Genomic DNA, 19,916 nt, shown 5'->3' with positions numbered 1-19,916 from the left:
TGTTAATGTGTGAAAGTTAAATATTTCGAAATAATATTTTTTTCAGCTGAATGGGAGGGAACTCTTGCCATAACAAGATAACTGGGAGTCTCGTGAGTGAAAACATCCGAAGCTCATCAAAGGTAAATGATTAATTTGATTGCTTTTCTGATTTTCGTGACCAAGTTACCTGCCGCTAGGTGTACATAATGTTTTGTTGGTATATCGATAAACTTACACAAACGTTTGTATTGTTTTCGCCGTAAAGCATAATTTCAAAATCTGAGACGACAGGGTGATTAACAAAAGGCTAAGCTGTGTTTCGCTATATTTCACTTGTGATTTCATGAATATGAATATTTTCTAGTAAGATTATTTGACCGTGCTATTTAGCGTAGTTGATGACAATGATCCCGGATCCGGGATGGGTGGGTCCAATTAACAGCAGCCTTTTGTATTTGAGAAGAGAATACTTATGTAAATGTGATATTTCAGTTTTTTTTATTTTTTTTAAATACATTTTAATGCAAAAATATCTAAAGTCCTGTTTCTGCATTGTCATTATGGGGTATTGTGTGTAGATCGACGAGGGACAAAGATCACGGGGTCTGAATACTTTCCGAATGCTCTCTCTCTATGGAGAGGAGTCAGTGGTCTGGGTGCCACCTGGGCTTTTCCCCTGCCTAGGGGAGTCGGGGCTAGGATTAGTCTCTGGTGTCAGTCCCTGGCCTGGAGGTCTTGTCTGGTGGTCTGGTGGTGTGGAGATCTGGAGGTGTGGGGATCCGGTGGTGTGGGGATCCGGTGGTGTGGGGATCCGGTGGTGTGGGGATCCGGTGGTGTGGGGATCTGGTGGTGTGGGGATCTGGTGGTGTGGAGATCTGGAGGTGTGGGGATCTGGTGGTGTGGAGATCTGGAGGTGTGGAGATCTGGAGGTGTGGAGATCTGGTGGTGTGGAGATCTGGAGGTGTGGAGATCTCTGGAGATCTGGTGGTGTGGAGATCTGGAGGTGTGGGGATCTGGTGGTGTGGAGATCTGGAGGTGTGGAGATCTGGTGGTGTGGAGATCTGGAGGTGTGGAGATCTGGAGGTGTGGAGATCTGGTGGTGTGGAGATCTGGAGGTGTGGAGATCTGGAGGTCTAATTGGGTGTTAATCCCTTGGTTGGAGGTCTGGTTCCCTGCGGTGGAGTTGCAGGTTGATCTGATGCTGGTTGTCAATACACTCCTTCAGCTTGTCCTCTGTCAGAGTCAGCCTCTGTTCTAGGATGGCCACAGTCTGCAGGGAGGGAGGGAGGGAGGGAGGGAGGGAGGGAGGGAGGGAGGGAGGGAGGGAGGGAGGGAGGGAGGGAGGGAGGGAGGGAGGGAGGGAGGGGAAAATACAAGATAAAAGGGAAGAGATGGGGAGGGAGGGGGGGAGACAAGGGAAAAGGAGAAGAGATGGGGAGGGAGGGAGGGAGACAGGGGGGAGGGGAGGGAAGGAGAGGAGGAGGAGGGAGAGGGGAGGGGAGGGAGGGAGGGGAGGGAAGGAGAGGGAGGAGGGAGGGAGGGAGGGAGGGAGGGAGGGAGGGAGGGAGGGAGGGAGAGGAGGGAGGGAGGGAGGGAGGGGAGGAGGAGAGTTATAACAACACAGCGTCAGATAAATGTGTCTCCTAATTCAGCTCTCAGACAGATGTCGGTCTATCCTCCCCACTGACAATCTGCTGATTATGACAGAGAGAGGAATCCGAATCCATCCGTTCTCTATGGCTGCAGACGGAAGCACACAGACACAAGACCCTGTCTTAGCAGGTCCACATCCCAGATTAAAAGACCCCCCCTTCCCTTCCCTCCCCAGCTGTGCCAGGCTGAGCGGTCACAGTCAGTGGTTGACCCCATTGCCCAGTTCTCCGCAGACCAACTGATCCCCTGGATGCTCCCTGCACCCTTCATACTGGACATGGCAGATTGGTGGTTTGGTTGTGTTTCAATGATGCTGAGATCAACCGTCGTCTCACGTCAGATACAAACTACAAGACTCTTGTACTGTATTGATAGTTGATGGTAACAGGTCTGGGCGTTAGAATGACACCATCTATCTGTTGAAAATGAAAGATGCTAGACCCGTATAAGTCTCCTATGTGGTTGAAGACCAAAGAACAACTTCCCCAGTTTATACATGTACAGCAGGGGTGTCAAACTCCATTCCTGGAGGGTAGCGTCTGCGGGTTTTTGCTCCTCCCCTGTACTTGATTGATCAATTAAAAGTAATTAATTAGTTAGGAACTCCCCTCACCTGGTTGACGAGGTCTTAATGGATTAGTTAGGAACTCCCTTCACCTGGTTGTCAAGGTCTTAATTGATTAGTTAGGAACTCCCTTCACCTGGTTGTCAAGGTCTTAATTGATTAGTTAGGAACTCCCCTCACCTGGTTGTCTAGGTCTTAATTGATTAGTTAGGAACTCTCCTCACCTGGTTGTCTAGGTCTTAATTGATTAGTTAGGAACTCTCCTCACCTGGTTGTCAAGGTCTTAATTGATTAGTTAGGAACTCCCCTCACCTGGTTGTCTAGGTCTTAATTGATTAGTTAGGAACTCCCCTCACCTGGTTGTCTAGGTCTTAATTGATTAGTTAGGAACTCCCCTCACCTGGTTGTCTAGGTCTTAATTGATTAGTTAGGAACTCCCCTCACCTGGTTGTCTAGGTCTTAATTGATTAGTTAGGAACTCTCCTCACCTGGTTGTCTAGGTCTTAATTGATTAGTTAGGAACTCTCCTCACCTGGTTGTCTAGGTCTTAATTGATTAGTTAGGAACTCCCCTCACCTGGTTGTCTAGGTCTTAATTGATTAGTTAGGAACTCTCCTCACCTGGTTGTCTAGGTCTTAATTGATTAGTTAGGAACTCCCCTCACCTGGTTGTCAAGGTCTTAATTGATTAGTTAGGAACTCTCCTCACCTGGTTGTCTAGGTCTTAATTGATTAGTTAGGAACTCTCCTCACCTGGTTGTCTAGGTCTTAATTGATTAGTTAGGAACTCTCCTCACCTGGTTGTCTAGGTCTTAATGGATTAGTTAGGAACTCCCCTCACCTGGTTGTCTAGGTCTTAATTGAACACAAATTGAAAGGAAATAACAACAACCAGCAAACTCCCGACTGTCCAGAGACTGAATTTGACAACCTGATATCAATCTTTCCTAACCTGCACATCCATTTAGCCTACTGTATTTTCTGGACACGTTTTGAATATTGAAATACTCTGCTTGGCTCAGTATTGGTTTGGTATTTCAAATGGACTGAAGAGGCATACGTCATACTTTGATACACATACTCCAGGTGAGTTATCTAGATTACATAGATTATAACTCTGATAAAACACGTGTAGGCCTATATTTTCCCTATAGTCGATGTCAATAGTTGGTTGATTCAACCAAAGTATATTTAGTTCACTACTTTTGACCAGGGGTCTGATACAACAAGTCATTCATCCCCAACACACTCATGTATTTTTAATTGAACCTTTATTTAACTAGGCAAGTCAGTTAAGAACTAATTATTATTTACAATGACAGGAGGATAATGGAGAGGCTGAGGCAGGGACACAGTGAGAAAGACAGGAGGATAATGAGGCAGGGACACAGAGAGAAAGACAGGAGGATAATGGAGAGGCTGAGGCAAGGACACAGAGAGAAAGACAGGAGGATAATGGAGAGGCTGAGGCAGGGACAAAGTGAGAAAGACAGGAGGATAATGGAGAGGCTGAGGCAGGGACACAGAGAGAAAGACAGGAGGATAATGGAGAGGCTGAGGAAAGGACACAGAGAGAAAGACAGGAGGATAATGGAGAGGCTGAGGGAGGGACAAAGTGAGAAAGACAGGAGGATAATGGAGAGGCTGAGGCAGGGACACAGAGAGAAAGACAGGAGGATAATGGAGAGGCTGAGGCAGGGACAGGAGGATAATGGAGAGGCTGAGGGAGGGACAGTGAGAAAGACAGGAGGATAATGGAGAGGCTGAGGCAGGGACACAGAGAGAAAGACAGGAGGATAAAGGAGAGGCTGAGGCAGGGACACAATGAGACAGACAGGAGGATAATGGAGAGGCTGAGGCAGGGACACAGTGAGACAGACAGGAGGATAATGGAGAGGCTGAGGCAGGGACACAGTGAGAAAGACAGGAGGATAATGGAGAGGCTGAGGCAGGGACAAAGTGAGACAGACAGGAGGATAATGGAGAGGCTGAGGCAGGGACACAGTGAGAAAGACAGGAGGATAATGGAGAGGCTGAGGCAGGGACAAAGTGAGACAGACAGGAGGATAATGGAGAGGCTGAGGCAGGGACACAGTGAGAAAGACAGGAGGATAATGGAGAGGCTGATGCAGGGACAAATTGAGAAAGACAGGAGGATAATGGAGAGGCTGAGGCAGGGACACAGTGAGAAAGACAGGAGGATAATGGAGAGGCTGAGGCAGGGACAAAGTGAGAAAGACAGGAGGATAATGGAGAGGCTGAGGCAGGGACAAAGTGAGAAAGACAGGAGGATAATGGAGAGGCTGAGGCAGGGACACAGTGAGAAAGACAGGAGGATACTGGAGAGGCTGAGGCAGGGACACAGTGAGAAAGACAGGAGGATAATGGAGAGGCTGAGGCAGGGACACAGTGAGAAAGACAGGAGGATAATGGAGAGGCTGAGGCAGGGACACAGAGAGAAAGACATGAGGATAATGGAGAGGCTGAGGCAGGGACACAGTGAGAAAGACAAGAGGATAATGGAGAGGGTAAGGCAAGGACACAGAGAGAAAGACAGGAGGATAATGGAGAGGCTGATGCAGGGACAAAGTGAGAAAGACAGGAGGATAATGGAGAGGCTGAGGCAGGGACACAGAGAGAAAGACAGGAGGATAATGGAGAGGCTGAGGCAGGGACAAAGAGAGAAAGACAGGAGGATAATGGATAGGCTGAGGCAGAGACACAGAGAGAAAGACAAGAGAAGAGATTTACAGAGAGGAGATTTAAGGAGAGGAGATTTAAGGAGAGGAGATTTAAGGAGAGGAGATTTACGGAGAGGAGATTTAAGGAGAGGAGATTTACGGAGAGGAGATTTACGGAGAGGAGATTTACGGAGAGGAGATTTAAGGAGAGGAGATTTACAGAGAGGAGATTTATGGAGAGGAGATTTAAGGAGAGGAGGAGAGGAAGAAGAGAGGTATTAGCTTGTTCCAAACAACAACAGGAAGTTGTGTCAGTATTTCTGTCCAGTATTTTCAGTATTTCTGTCCAGTAGGTGTAACAATAAAAACCCTTCAGAGGAAACTGAATTAGCTGATAAAAGAACCAAACGCAATAAGAGCCGCTCAGAGAGAGCCTGTGCCTGTGTCCCAAAATGACACCCTATTCCCTATGTAGTGCACTACTTTTGACCAGAGCCCTCATAGGGATTAGGTTGCCATTTGGAGACACTTGTCTGTCTGAGCAGTACACTCTGTCCTGAACGTGTTTGTCTCAAATAAAGCACAAAGAGAAATGTGCTTAACATGTCAAAATAGAGACGTTAGTCTGTCAATCTGATGGAAAGAGGTGTTGTGTAAAATGTGAGCATGCTGATGGTAACGCACTGCTGGGGTAGAGTTTCCGGCTGAGAGAAAAGTAGCCAACACGAGGAGGAGATGTTTAGCGGTTAAACGAGGACATGGGGGTCTTGACAGGAAATTATGACAAATTGGGTATTGACTCGTCAACGTCAATGATTTCTCAATGAATAGAGGATTATGTCAGTCAGAGGAACAGGACTTCCTGATGAATCAGGAGAAACTGGATGTTTGGGTCTGGAGGAGCAGCTACAGATGCTGTATCTTCATTTGATCATTCTGTTTTCCTGCAAATTTTCCTGGAAATTCTAACTTGTAGTGTATTCAAGGTTTTAAAAAGGCTTTTAAAGGTTGTAAATAACATTTTTAAATGTTAGACTTGATTTGACCAATAAAACATTTATCAATCCCTACATAAAAAATTCACATTTCCCGTTGCTGAAGGACCCAGTTTTCCTTGAGAAACTGGGTTAAATTAAGATAGGGCATATGTAGGTCATCTGACGTCCGGGTTAGGTTAGGTCAGGACAGGGTCACTAGCTGAGAAGAGGTTAAGGTTAGGTCAGGACAGGGTCACTAGCTGAGAAGAGGTTAAGGTTAGGTCAGGATAGGGTCACTAGCTGAGAAGAGGTTAAGGTTAGGTCAGGATAGGGTCACTAGCTGAGAAAAGGTTAAGGTTAGGTCAGGACAGGGTCACTAGCTGAGAAGAGGTTACGGTTAGGTCAGGACAGGACAGGGTCACTAGCTGAGAAGAGGTTAAGGTTAGGTCAGGATAGGGTCACTAGCTGAGAAGAGGTTAAGGTTAGGTCAGGACAGGGTCACTAGCTGAGAAGAGGTTAAGGTTAGGTCAGGACAGGGTCACTAGCTGAGAAGAGGTTACGGTTAGGTCAGGACAGGACAGGACAGGGTCACTAGCTGAGAAGAGGTTAAGGTTAGGACAGGACATGGTCACTAGCTGAGAAGCCGAGGTGAGTAAGACATTTAAACGTGTTAACCCTCGCAAGGCTGCAGGCCCAGACGGCATCCCCAGCCGCGCCCTCAGAGCATGCGCAGACCAGCTGGCTGGTGTGTTTACGGACATATTCAATCAATCCCTATACCAGTCTGCTGTTCCCATATGCTTCAAGAGGGCCACCATTGTTCCTGTTCCCAAGAAAGCTAAGGTAACTGAGCTAAACGACTACCGCCCCGTAGCACTCACTTCCGTCATCATGAAGTGCTTTGAGAGACTAGTCAAGGACCATATCACCTCCACCCTACCTGACACCCTGATTGTGGACTTCAGGAAACAGCTTATAGAAACATACCCCAAGAGACTTGCAGCTGTAATTTGCCCAATTTTTCAGTTTTTGATATGTTAAAAAAGTTTGAAATATCCAATCAATGTCGTTCCACTTCATGATTGTGTCCCACTTGTTGTTGATTCTTCACATAAAAATACAGTTTTATATCTTTATGTTTGAAGCCTGAAATGTGGCAAAAGGTCGCAAAGTTCAAGGGGGCCGAATACTTTCGCAAGGCACTGTATATATATATATATAATAATACAGGACCAGTCAAACGTTTGGACACACATGCTTTATTTATTTGAAGGGTTTTTCTTTAATTGTACTAGTTTCTACATTGTAGAATAACAGTGAAGACATCACAACTACGAAATAGCAAATATGGAGTCATGTGGTAACCAAAAAAGTGTTAAATAAAAATACATGTGAGGTTCTTCAAATATAAAATATAAAGTTCAAAGTCCTTGAAATGTTCCGGATTGACAGACCTTCATGTTTTAAAGTAGTGATGGGACTGTCATTTCTCTTTGCTTATTTCAGCTGTTCTTGCCATAATACGGACTTGGTCTTCTACCAAATAGGGCTATCTTACATTTACATTTAAGTCATTTAGCAGACGCTCTTATCCAGAGCGACTTACAAATTGGTGCATTCACCTTATGACATCCAGTGGAACAGTCACTTTACAATAGTGCATCTAAATCTTAAAGGGGGGGGGAAATACTTATCCTATCCTAGGTATTCCTTAAAGAGGTGGGGTTTCAGGTGTCTCCGGAAGGTGGTGATTGACTCCGCTGTCCTGGCGTCGTGAGGAAGTTTGTTCCACCATTGGGGGGCCAGAGCAGCGAACAGTTTTGACTGGGCTGAGCGGGAGCTGTACTTCCTCAGTGGTAGGGAGGCGAGCAGGCCAGAGGTGGATGAACGCAGTGCCCTTGTTTGGGTGTAGGGCCTGATCAGAGCCTGGAGGTACTGAGGTGCCGTTCCCCTCACAGCTCCGTAGGCAAGCACCATGGTCTTGTAGCGGATGCGAGCTTCAACTGGAAGCCAGTGGAGAGAACAGAGGAGCGGGGTGACGTGAGAGAACTTGGGAAGGTTGAACACCAGACGGGCTGCGGCGTTCTGGATGAGTTGAAGGGGTTTAATGGCACAGGCAGGGAGCCCAGCCAACAGCGAGTTGCAGTAATCCAGACGGGAGATGAGAGCAGAGGAGAGAGAGTTAGCTTTAGCAGTGCGGAGCGCCTCCGTGATACAGAGGAGAGCAGTCTCAGTTGAATGACTAGTCTTGAAACCTGACTGATTTGGATCAAGAAGGTCATTCAGAGAGAGATAGCGGGAGAGCTGGCCAAGGACGGCACGTTCAAGAGTTTTGGAGAGAAAAGAAAGAAGGGATACTGGTCTGTAATTGTTGACATCGGAGGGATCGAGTGTAGGTTTTTTCAGAAGGGGTGCAACTCTCGCTCTCTTGAAGACGGAAGGGACGTAGCCAGCGGTCAGTGATGAGTTGATGAGCGAGGTGAGGTAAGGGAGAAGGTCTCCGGAAATGGTCTGGAGAAGAGGGGAGGGGATAGGGTCAAGCGGGCAGGTTGTTGGGCGGCCGGCCGTCACAAGACGCGAGATTTCATCTGGAGTGAGAGGGGAGAAAGAGGTCAGAGCACAGGGTAGGGCAGTGTGAGCAGAACCAGCGGTGTCGTTTGACTTAGCAAACGAGGATCGGATGTCGTCGACCTTCTTTTCAAAATGGTTGACGAAGTCGTCTGCAGAGAGGGAGGAGGGGGGGGGAGGAGGATTCAGGAGGGAGGAGAAGGTGGCAAAGAGCTTCCTAGGGTTAGAGGCAGATGCTTGGAATTTAGCGTGGTAGAAAGTGGCTTTAGCAGCAGAGACAGAGGAGGAAAATGTAGAGAGGAGGGAGCGAAAGGAAAGCCCTGTTCTGTGAGCTCGCAATGAGTCGTCGAGCCACGGAGTGGGAGGGGAGGACCGAGCCGGCCTGGAGGATAGGGGGCGTAGAGAGTCAAAGGATGCAGAAAGGGAGGAGAGGAGGGTTGAGGAGGCAGAATCAGGAGATAGGTTGGAGAAGGTTTGAGCAGAGGGAAGAGATGATAGGATGGAAGAGGAGAGAGTAGCGGGGGAGAGAGAGCGAAGGTTGGGACGGCGCGATACCATCCGAGTAGTGCCATCTTCTGCATACCTCCCCTACTTTGTCACAACACAACTGATTGGCTCAAAGAAATTCCACATGAACTTTTAACAAGGCACACCTGTTAATTGAAATGCATTCCAGGTGACTACTTCATGAAGCTGGTTGAGAGAATGCCGAGAGAATGCCATGAGTGTGTAAAGCTGTCATCAAGGCAAAGGGGGGCTACTTTGAAGAATATCAAATATAACATTTTCTTTGATTTGTTTCACACTTTTTTGGTTACTACATGATTCCATATGTGTTATTTCATAGTTGTGATGTCTTCACTATTATTCTACAATGTAGAAAACAGTAAAAATAAAGAAAAACCCTGGAATGAACATTTAACTGGTACTGTACAGTCATTCGATTTAATTTATTCTGGCTGTTCTTTACAATTATCTAAATGGACAATTCCACACTGAACACTGAATGGCGATGAATTACGGCCACAACATCTGTCTGTTGAGCAGTCCTAGGCTTGATGATTCTGAAGAAAAAATGTGCTCAGTCTTTATCAAACTAATGCTTTTGCATATGTTCAGTGTGGAACCTGTCTATGTTAAGGGGGGGGGGGGGTTATAGCCTAGCACTAGCGCTAACCAATTCTAAATGGCACTAGCCGTTTGAAAAGTGGCTTAAGCGAGAGAAAAAATAGACTGGAAGAAATGATTCTAAAACTACAGCTTGTTGTTGGAACATATTTTACTTCAATCAACAAGTCTATTTGGAATTTGTGATAAAAATAAATAAAATAAAAAATGTCAGCATTAGGGCAGGGAATGTAAGCTTGTGTATCCCATCAGTTCTATTATTATTTGTTGTCCCTTGCAAAAGGAACACTGGAGTGAAAGTAAATTACCGTTGTCTTCAAGACTAGATTTCATCCATTTGGACAACCACAAAGCACATTATTATAATATATTTGTTGATGTTGTTACGAAACAGAGACAGGGACAGAGTTAGGAACAGGGACAGAGTTAGGAACAGGGACAGGGACAGAGACGGAGTGAGCAGTAAACAGTTTTTAATTTCCTGATCCTCCCCCGGGGCACTGAGAGAGATGGGTCTCCATAACATCTGCTAATATTTCATGCTAGAGAGGAGAGGAGGATATTGTATTTCTGTCCTCTGAGTGTGCTTTTCCAATCAATATCCCCTGCTCTTATCTAACCCATCTCAGCGCTGGAGAACTCTCCTCTCAGCCCAACCGGGCTACGTACCAAATTGCAGCCTTTTCTCTACAAACAGGCCCATGGGCTTTGGACAAAAGGGGTGCACTATATAGGGAATAGGGCTTTGGTCAAAAGTAGTGCACTATGTAGGGAATAGGATGCCAGTAGAGACGCAATACGTATTTTTCTATAACGTAGCTACTGGGTCATAACAAAAGAAAGATGTGGTAATTGTATACAGGCGAGGGCCTATACTTTACACATTTAGTGGATATACTATCTTTTAAAGGTCCCAAAATAGAATGGTCGTTTGGGTTTCCTCTCCCCAACACAATATACTGTATGTGCTGTTGCCCACAGCAGGAGGTATGTATGCTAGGTGTGAGTCTTGGACATGGAGCTGGGCATCATTTGACGTCTGTTTTATATTATATAAATGCATACACACCACACCTGCTCGTCGAACGTTTGAGATCTGAACGTGACGCTCCACAGTGGAGATCTGAACGTGACGCTCCACAGTGGAGATCTGAACGTGACTCTCCACAGTGGAGATCTGATTGTTACGCTCCACAGTGGAGATCTGAACGTGACGCTCCACAGTGGAGATCTGAACGTGACGCTCCACAGTGGAGATCTGAACGTGACGCTCCACAGTGGAGATCTGAACGTGACTCTCCACAGTGGAGATCTGATTGTTACGCTCCACAGTGGAGATCTGAACGTGACGCTCCACAGTGGAGATCTGAACGTGACTCTCCACAGTGGAGATCTGATTGTTACGCTCCACAGTGGAGATCTGAATGTGACTCTCCACAGTGGAGATCTGAACGTGACTCTCCACAGTGGAGATCTGAACGTGACTCTCCACAGTGGAGATCTGAACGTGACGCTCCACAGTGGAGATCTGAACGTGACTCTCCACAGTGGAGATGAAGCTAGGCCAAAAGGTTAGCAAACAGACTCTAATTTCCACCCAGATGTTTGTTATATCAATAACTGCTGATATCCACATATCTCCAAACTGCAGTTGGTTATCTGAATGAGATTGGACGGCTATATTTAACCTGGTGGGTTGGTTATCTGAATGAGATTGGATGGCTATATTTAACCTGGTGGGTTGGCATATATAGAGCTGCTAAAGATCATGTTGACCCTGAGATCTGTGTGTGTGTGTGTGTGTGTGTGTGTGTGTGTGTGTGTGTGTGTGTGTGTGTGTGTGTGTGTGTGTGTGTGTGTGTGTGTGTGTGTGTGTGTGTGTGTGTGTGTGTGTGTGTGTGTGTGTGTGTGTGTGTGTGTGTGTACTAAGCAACAGAATGGAAATGACTTGTAGATTATGTTAAACTGATAAGATTCAGTCTCCATGAAATGACTCCTGTACTTCTGCTAGTTGTTTGGGCTCTAAAGCCAGGTTACTGTAAAACACTTGACAACTACTGAAGTAAAAAAAAGGCCTTTGTATTTTCAGTTGAAGTCTGAAGTTTACATTAACTTAGGTTGGAGTCATTAAAACTCGTTTTTCAACCACTCCACAAATGTCTTGTTAACAAACTATAGTTTGGCAAGTCAGTTAGGACATCTACTTTGTGCATGACACAAGTCAGTTAGGACATCTGCTTTGTGCAGGACACAAGCAATTTTTCCAACAATTGTTTATAGATGATTTCACTTATAATTCACTGTATCACAATTCCACTGGGTCTAAGTTGACTGTGCCTTTAAACAGCTTGGAAAATTGTAGACCTCCACATGTCTGGTTCATCCTTGGGAGCCATTTCCAAAAACCTGAAGGTACCACGTTCATCTGTACAAACAATAATGCACAAGTATAAACACCGTGGGACCACGCAGCCGTCATACCGCTCAGGAAGGAGACGTGTTCTGTCTCCTAGAGATGAACGTACTTTGGTGCGAAAAGTGCAAATCAATCCCAGAATAACAGCAAAGGACCTTGTGAAGATGCTGGAGGAAACGGGTACAAATGTATCTATATCCACAGTAAAACAAGTCCTATATCGACATAACCTGAAAGGCCGCTCAGCAAGGAAGAAGCCACTCCTCCAAAACCGCCATAAAAAAGCCAGACAGTAAAGTACACATTCTAAAACACTAAAATTATGTTTTGCACAAAAATGGCAATATGAAAATCTGCAAGCAGCCAACCCTAATTTCAATTAGTAAACACATTAAAAATCCAATGCAAAGTTACACCTCACTTTTCTAGTTGTAGGGAGGACCCGGCAAGCCAGCCTAATCCCTATAATGTAAACTCCAACAGAAATAACTTAATGTATAACTTCAAATGAAACCAAATCGTTTGCACTCATGACGACTGGTTTCAATCAAATTTTCAGTCAACTTACAAGCATATACTTTATGAATATACTGGTCCAAATCACCTTGCAACTAGCCTTCTAACGTTAGCCCCGACTAGCCTGCTAACGTTAGCCCCGACTAGCCTGCTAACGTTAGCCCCGACTAGCCTGCTAACGTTAGCCCCGACTAGCCTGCTAACGTTAGCCCCGACTAGCCTGCTAACGTTAGCCCCGACTAGACTGCTAACGTTAGCCCCGACTAGACTGCTAACGTTAGCCCCGACTAGACTGCTAACGTTAGCCCCGACTAGACTGCTAACGTTAGCCCCGACTAGCTTGCTAACGTTAGCCCGACTAGACTGCTAACGTTAGCCCCGACTAGACTTGCTAACGTTAGCCCCGATTAGACTTCTAACGTTAGCCCCGACTAGACTGCTAACGTTAGCCCCGACTAGACTGCTAACGTTAGCCCCGACTAGCTTGCTAACGTTAGCCCCGATTAGACTTCTAACGTTAGCCCCGACTAGCCTGCTAACGTTAGCCCCGACTAGCCTGCTAACGTTAGCCCCGACTAGCCTGCTAACGTTAGCCCCGACTAGCCTGCTAACGTTAGCCCCGACTAGCCTGCTAACGTTAGCCCCGACTAGACTGCTAACGTTAGCCCCGACTAGCCTGCTAACGTTAGCCCCGACTAGACTGCTAACGTTAGCCCCGACTAGACTTCTAACGTTAGCCCCGACTAGCTTGCTAACGTTAGCCCCGACTAGACTGCTAACGTTAGCCCCGACTAGACTGCTAACGTTAGCCCCGACTAGACTTCTAACGTTAGCCCCGACTAGCTTGCTAATGTTAGCCCCGATTAGACTTCTAACGTTAGCCCCGACTAGCTTGCTAATGTTAGCCCCGATTAGACTTCTAACGTTAGCCCCGACTAGCCTGCTAACGTTAGCCCCGACTAGCCTGCTAACGTTAGCCCCGACTAGCTTGCTAACATTAGCCCCGACTAGCCTGCTAACGTTAGCCCCGACTAGCCTGCTAACGTTAGCCCTACCAACGTTATGTTAGCACTACATGAGTCAGCCAGCTGCAATCAACACTTAGCGTACATAACTAGCCAGTTATTAATGATTGTTAGCTATATGCAGTTTTCTTAACCAGCAAGCAAACCAGCCAGCTAACGTTAGCTTTTAGCTATTTAGCTTTTGACTATTAACCTGACCAGCCTAGCCAACCATGGTCGGCAAGCTAGAGCCCAACTACTAGAGACAACTAGAGACCAGCAAGAACACAACGGATTTACAGATTGATGGCTATGGCCCATCCAATGGTAAAACCGTTATAATGCGTGCATTAAAAACAAGTTCTCTTCTAACTTATCTGGTAAAATCAGGCTAGAGGACCATTTAGTGGCAGCAAGTTCATCCTCTGATCTCTAAACACAGTCAGTCGAGCTACAACAAAGAGAAAAAAACACTTTCACTTGATGTCTCAAGTACTGAAGAATTATTAAATTAAAAATAAAGTTATCGGGAAAAAATATTTATAATGAGTGAGAAGAAGTAGTTTTGAGAAGTAGTTGTGGACGTGCTACCTTGTCTTTATCAGACTTTAACAGCTCTAAGCTACTACAAAATAAATAAATAAACTTTCAGTCAAAGTCTCGATTTTATGAACCAAACAATTATCCTCCAAGAATGATCCTTCGACAATTAAAAAAATAAAAATAAACTTTTCTCCGGCGTAATGACAGCAGGTGGCGGAGGTGTCGTCATCCTCCAACTCACTCCTAACCTCAGTCAAACTAGAACAAAGACTAGGCCTAAACATTCAGCTGATGGCTCAATTAAGAACCAGATAATTATCCCTCTCCAGTAAACCCCTTTCTACTTAGTGGAGGATCACATAATGACAGCTGAAATTGAAAGAGCTGCATTCAAACCTCAGTTAAACTATAAAAACATATATTTTATATATATATATACTAAGCAACAGAATGGAAGTCGGAAGTTTACATTAAGTTTACATTAACTTATGTTGGAGTCATTAAAACTCGTTTTTCAACCACTCCACAAATGTCTTGTAAACAAACTATAGTTTTGGCAAGTCAGTTAGGACATCTACTGTGTGTATGACACAAGTCATTTTTCCAACAATTGTTTACATACAGATTATTTCACTTATATTTCACTGTATCGCAATTCCAGTGGGTCAGAAGTTTACATACACTAAATTGACTGTGCCTTTAAACAGCTTGGAAAATTGTAGACCTCCACATGTCTGGTTCATCTTTGGGAGCAATTTCCAAATGCCTGAAGGCAACACGTTCATCTGAACAAACAATAGTACACAAGTATAAACACCATGGGACCACGCAGCCATCATACCTCTCAGGAAGGAGACGCGTTCTGTCTCCTAGAGATGAACGTACTTTGGTGCGAAAAGTGCAAATCATCCCAGAACAACAGCAAAGGACCTTGTGAAGATGCTGGAAGAAACCGGTGCAAATGTATCAATATCCACAGTCAAACTATATCGACATAACCTGAAAGACCGCCCAGCAAGGAAGAAATCACTACTCCAAAACCGCCATTAAAAAAGCCAGACTACGGTTTGCAACTGCACATGGGGACAAATATCAAATTTTTTGGAGAAATGTCCTCTGGTCTCATGAAACAAAAACATAACTGATTGGCCATAATGAGTTGGAGGAAAAATGGGGAGGCTTGCAAGCCGAAGAACACCATCCCAACCGTGAAGCACGGGGGTAGCAGCATCATGTTGTGGGGGTGGTGTTTGCTGCAGGAGGGACTGGTGCACTTCACAAAATAGATGGCATCATGAGGTACCTCTCAAGACATCAGTCAGGAAGTTAAAGGTTGGTTGCAAATGGGTCTTCCAAATGGACAATGACCCCAAGCATACTTCCAAAGTTGTGGCAAAATGGTTTAAGGACAACAAAGTCAAGGTATTGGAGTGGCCATCACAAAGTTCGGACCTCAATCCTATAGAAAATTTGTGGGCAGAACTGAAAAAGCGTGTGCGAGCAAGGTGGCCTACAAACCTGACTCAGCTACACCAGCTCTGTCACAAGGAATGGGCCAAAATTCGCCCAACTTATTTTGGGAAGCTTGTGGAAGGCTACCCAAAACGTTTGACCCAAGTTAAACAATTTAAAGGCAATGTTACATAGTGCACTACTTTAGACCAGGACCCTATTCCCTATATAGTGCACTACTTTAGACCAGGGCCCTAATACCCTATATAGTGCACTACTTTAGACCAGGACCCTATATAGTGCACTAGACCAGAGCCCTATTCCCTATATAGTACACTACTTTAGACCAGGACACCATTTGGAATGCTCTCCCAGTCCTCTATTAAATATGTAAAAATGCCACATTACTCCCCGACTGTCACATAGACCAGCACCCATGATAATATACACACTGTAACACTCATTATCTCTATCTCTCATTGTCTCTCAGAGTGACTGAGTGAAGCTAGCACAGCAGCTTCCAGTATTCAGGGTTCATGTGGTTAATTATTCAACAGTGGTTATGGAGCTTCTGGCTACAGCTTTACCCTGCATCCCAAATGGTGCACTATTCCCGATGTGGGTGCTGGTCTAAAAAGTAGTGCACTATATATGGAATAGGGTGCCATTTGGTACAACGTGCCTTAGTGTAGTTTAAAAGAGCTGTAACATCGGGGATTCCAATTCTCAGAACTCCTGTTCTGTTCTGGTCATTATTAATCATTATCCAAAGAGGAAGCAGGATCTAGTCGCTGTGATGTAGTCAGTGATCACAGAATATGGACTTATCCCTTTTACTGAATATGCAACCGCAGCTGAAGGAGCAAACAGTATTCATTGATCTCCCTTGTAACACATTCTCTCTCTCTCTCTCTCTCTCTACAACCCAGACCACCCATACAACAACAAATTGCTTGTTTTAACAACAACAACAACAACAACATCTGAAATACTAGGTGTTAAATCTGGGAATGTATTATGGTGGATTAGGAATTTAAATAAATAAAATGTATTTATTAGAATTTAAATAAAATTATCCACAGCCATTGTTGCAACCCCTATTACCAGACTGTTCAACCTCTCTTTCATATCGTCCGACGAGATCCCTAAAGATTGGACGACGAATCAATGCTTAGATACCAGCCCGGCAGTTTGGGAAAATCTCTCCAGTTTGATTGAGACCGACAGAATCGTACATTCTGCTTGTGCTTCTCTTAACACCTTATCCCTTAACAATCTAAGCCTTGTCTAAGAGTCCAAGCCCCGTCTAAGAGTCCAAGCTTGTTGTTGTTGAGGCAAGTCAAAGTTCAGTAGCCGATGTCTACACCACTTGGTTAACAGTAGGGGTGGGCAGTACAAACGGGATTCTTCAATGAAGTGTTTGCTGTTATTCAACGAGAGAGAGCTAGGCCCTACTGAGAGGAAGAGAGCTAGGCCCTACTGAGAGGAGAGAGAGCTAGGCCCTACTGAGAGGAAAGAGAGCTAGGCCCTACTGAGAGGAAAGAGAGCTAGGCCCTACTGAGAGGAAAGAGAGCTAGGCCCTACTGAGAGGAAAGAGAGCTGGGCCCTGCTGAGAGGACAGAGAGCTAGGCCCTACTGAGAGGACAGAGAGCTAGGCCCCACTGAGAGGACAGAGAGCTGGGCCCTGCTGAGAGGACAGAGAGCTGGGCCCTACTGAGAGGACAGAGAGCTAGGCCCTACTGAGAGGACAGAGAGCTAGGCCCCACTGAGAGGACAGAGAGCTGGGCCCTGCTGAGAGGACAGAGAGCTGGGCCCTGCTGAGAGGACAGAGAGCTAGGCCCTACTGAGAGGACAGAGAGCTAGGCCCTACTGAGAGGACAGAGAACTGGAAACTACTGAGAGGACAGAGAGCAAGACCCTACTGAGAGGACAGAGAACTAGGCCCTACTGAGAGGACAGAGAGCAGGCCCTACTGAGAGGACAGAGAGCTAGGCCCTACTGAGAGGACAGAGAGCTAGGCCCTACTGAGAGGACAGAGAGCTGGGCCCTCCTGAGAGGACAGAGAGCTGGGCCCTACTGAGAGGACAGAGAGCTTGGCCCTACTGAGAGGACAGAGAGCTTGGCCCTACTGAGAGGACAGAGAGCTGGGCCCTACTGAGAGGACAGAGAGCTGGTCCCTACTGAGAGGAGAGAGAGCTGGGCCCTACTGAGAGGACAGAGAGCTGGACCCTACTGAGAGGAGAGAGCGCTGGGCCCTACTGAGAGGACAGAGAGCTGGGCCCTACTGAGAGGACAGAGAGCTGGGCCCTACTGAGAGGACAGAGAGCTGGGCCCTACTGAGAGGACAGAGCTGGGCCCTACTGAGAGGACAGAGAGCTGGGCCCTACTGGGAGGACAGAGAGCTTTGCCCTACTGAGAGGACAGAGAGCTGGGCCCTACTGAGAGGACAGCGAACTTTGCCCTACTGAGAGGACAGAGAGCTTTGCCCTACTGAGAGGACAGAGAGCAAGACCCTACTGAGAGGACAGAGAACTAGGCCCTACTGAGAGGACAGAGAGCAAGACCCTACTGAGAGGACAGAGAACTAGGCCCTACTGAGAGGACAGAGAACTAGGCTCTACTGAGAGGACAGAGAACAAGGCTCTACTGAGAGGACAGAGAGCTAGGCCCTACTGAGAGGCCAGAGAGCTAGGCCCTACTGAGAGGCCAGAGAGCTAGGTCCTACTGAGAGGACAGAGAGCTGGAAACTACTAAGAGGACAGAGACCTGGGCCCTACTGAGAGGACAGAGAGCTGGGCCCTACTGAGAGGACAGAGACCTGGGCCCTACTGAGAGGACAGAGAGCTGGGCCCTACTGAGAGGACAGAGAGCTGGGCCCTACTGAGGACAGAGAGCTGGGCCCTACTGAGAGGACAGAGAGCTAGGTCCTACTGAGAGGACAGAGAGCTGGGCCCTACTGAGAGGACAGAGAGCTTTGCCCTACTGAGAGGACAGAGAGCTGGGCCCTACTGAGAGGACAGAGAGCTGGGCCCTACTGAGAGGACAGAGAGCTGGGCCCTACTGAGAGGACAGAGAGCTGGGCCCTACTGAGAGGACAGAGAGCTCGGCCCTACTGAGAGGAGAGAGAGCTAGGCCCTACTGAGAGGAGAGAGAGTTAGGCCCTACTGAGAGGACAGAGAGCTGGGCCCTCCTGAGAGGACAGAGAGCTGGGCCCTACTGAGAGGACAGAGAGCTTGGCCCTACTGAGAGGACAGAGAGCTTGGCCCTACTGAGAGGACAGAGAGCTGGGCCCTGCTGAGAGGACAGAGAGCTGGGCCCTGCTGAGAGGACAGAGAGCTGGGCCCTACTGAGAGGACAGAGAGCTGGACCCTACTGAGAGGAGAGAGCGCTGGGCCCTACTGAGAGGACAGAGAGCTGGGCCCTACTGAGAGGACAGAGAGCTGGGCCCTACTGAGAGGACAGAGAGCTGGGCCCTACTGAGAGGACAGAGCTGGGCCCTACTGAGAGGACAGAGAGCTGGGCCCTACTGGGAGGACAGAGAGCTTTGCCCTACTGAGAGGACAGAGAGCTGGGCCCTACTGAGAGGACAGCGAACTTTGCCCTACTGAGAGGACAGCGAGCTTTGCCCTACTGAGAGGACAGAGAGCTGGGCTCTACTGAGAGGAGAGTGTGAATCACTGTGTGCATCAGCAACTAGGTTCTACTGAGAGGACAGAGAGCTGGGGCCTACTGAGAGGACAGAGAGCTGGGCCCTACTGAGAGGACAGAGAGCTGGGCCCTAATGACAGGACAGAGAGCTGGGCCCTACTGAGAGGACAGAGAGCTGGGTCCTACTGAGAGGACAGAGAGCTGGGCCCTACTGAGAGGACAGAGAGCTGGGCCCTACTGAGAGGACAGGGAGCTGGGCCCTACTGAGAGGACAGGGAGCTGGGCCCTACTGAGAGGACAGAGAGCTGGGCCCTACTGAGAGGACAGAGAGCTGGGCCCTACTGAGAGGACAGAGAGCTGGGCCCTACTGAGAGGACAGAGAGCTGGGCCCTACTGAGAGGACAGAGAGCTGGGCCCTACTGAGAGGACAGAGAGCTGGGCCCTACTGAGAGGACAGAGAGCTGGGCCCTACTGAGAGGACAGAGAGCTGGGCCCTACTGAAAGGACAGAGAGCTGGGCCCTACTGAGAGGACAGAGAGCTAGGCCCTACTGAGAGGACAGAGAGCTGGGCCCTACTGAGAGGAGAGTGTGAATCACCGTGTGAATCAGCAACTAGGTTCTACTGAGAGGACAGAGAGCTGGGCCCTACTGAGAGGACAGAGAGCTGGGCCCTACTGAGAGGACAGAGAGCTGGGCCCTACTGAGAGGACAGAGAGCTGGGCCCTACTGAGAGGACAGAGAGCTGGGCCCTACTGAGAGGACAGAGAGCTGGGCCCTACTGAGA

General features: G+C 47.3%; 1 protein-coding gene across 1 annotated transcript in view; it reads right to left on the bottom strand.

Moving 5' to 3' along the window:
• Positions 1–993: 993 nt before the first annotated feature.
• poc1a (POC1 centriolar protein A) overlaps positions 994–19,916 on the bottom strand; it is a 95,886-nt gene continuing 76,963 nt past the window's right edge. Inside the window, exon 11 of the mRNA XM_046333746.1 lies at positions 994–1,252. Coding sequence (XP_046189702.1) covers positions 1,127–1,252 — 126 coding nt within the window. The 3' untranslated portion in view covers positions 994–1,126. The remainder of the gene's footprint in view (positions 1,253–19,916) is intronic.

This window comes from Oncorhynchus gorbuscha, linkage group LG03 (genome assembly GCF_021184085.1).
Source record: "Oncorhynchus gorbuscha isolate QuinsamMale2020 ecotype Even-year linkage group LG03, OgorEven_v1.0, whole genome shotgun sequence".
In the NCBI taxonomy this organism is placed as follows: domain Eukaryota; kingdom Metazoa; phylum Chordata; class Actinopteri; order Salmoniformes; family Salmonidae; genus Oncorhynchus; species Oncorhynchus gorbuscha.
This window is presented reverse-complemented; position numbering and strand designations above follow the sequence as displayed.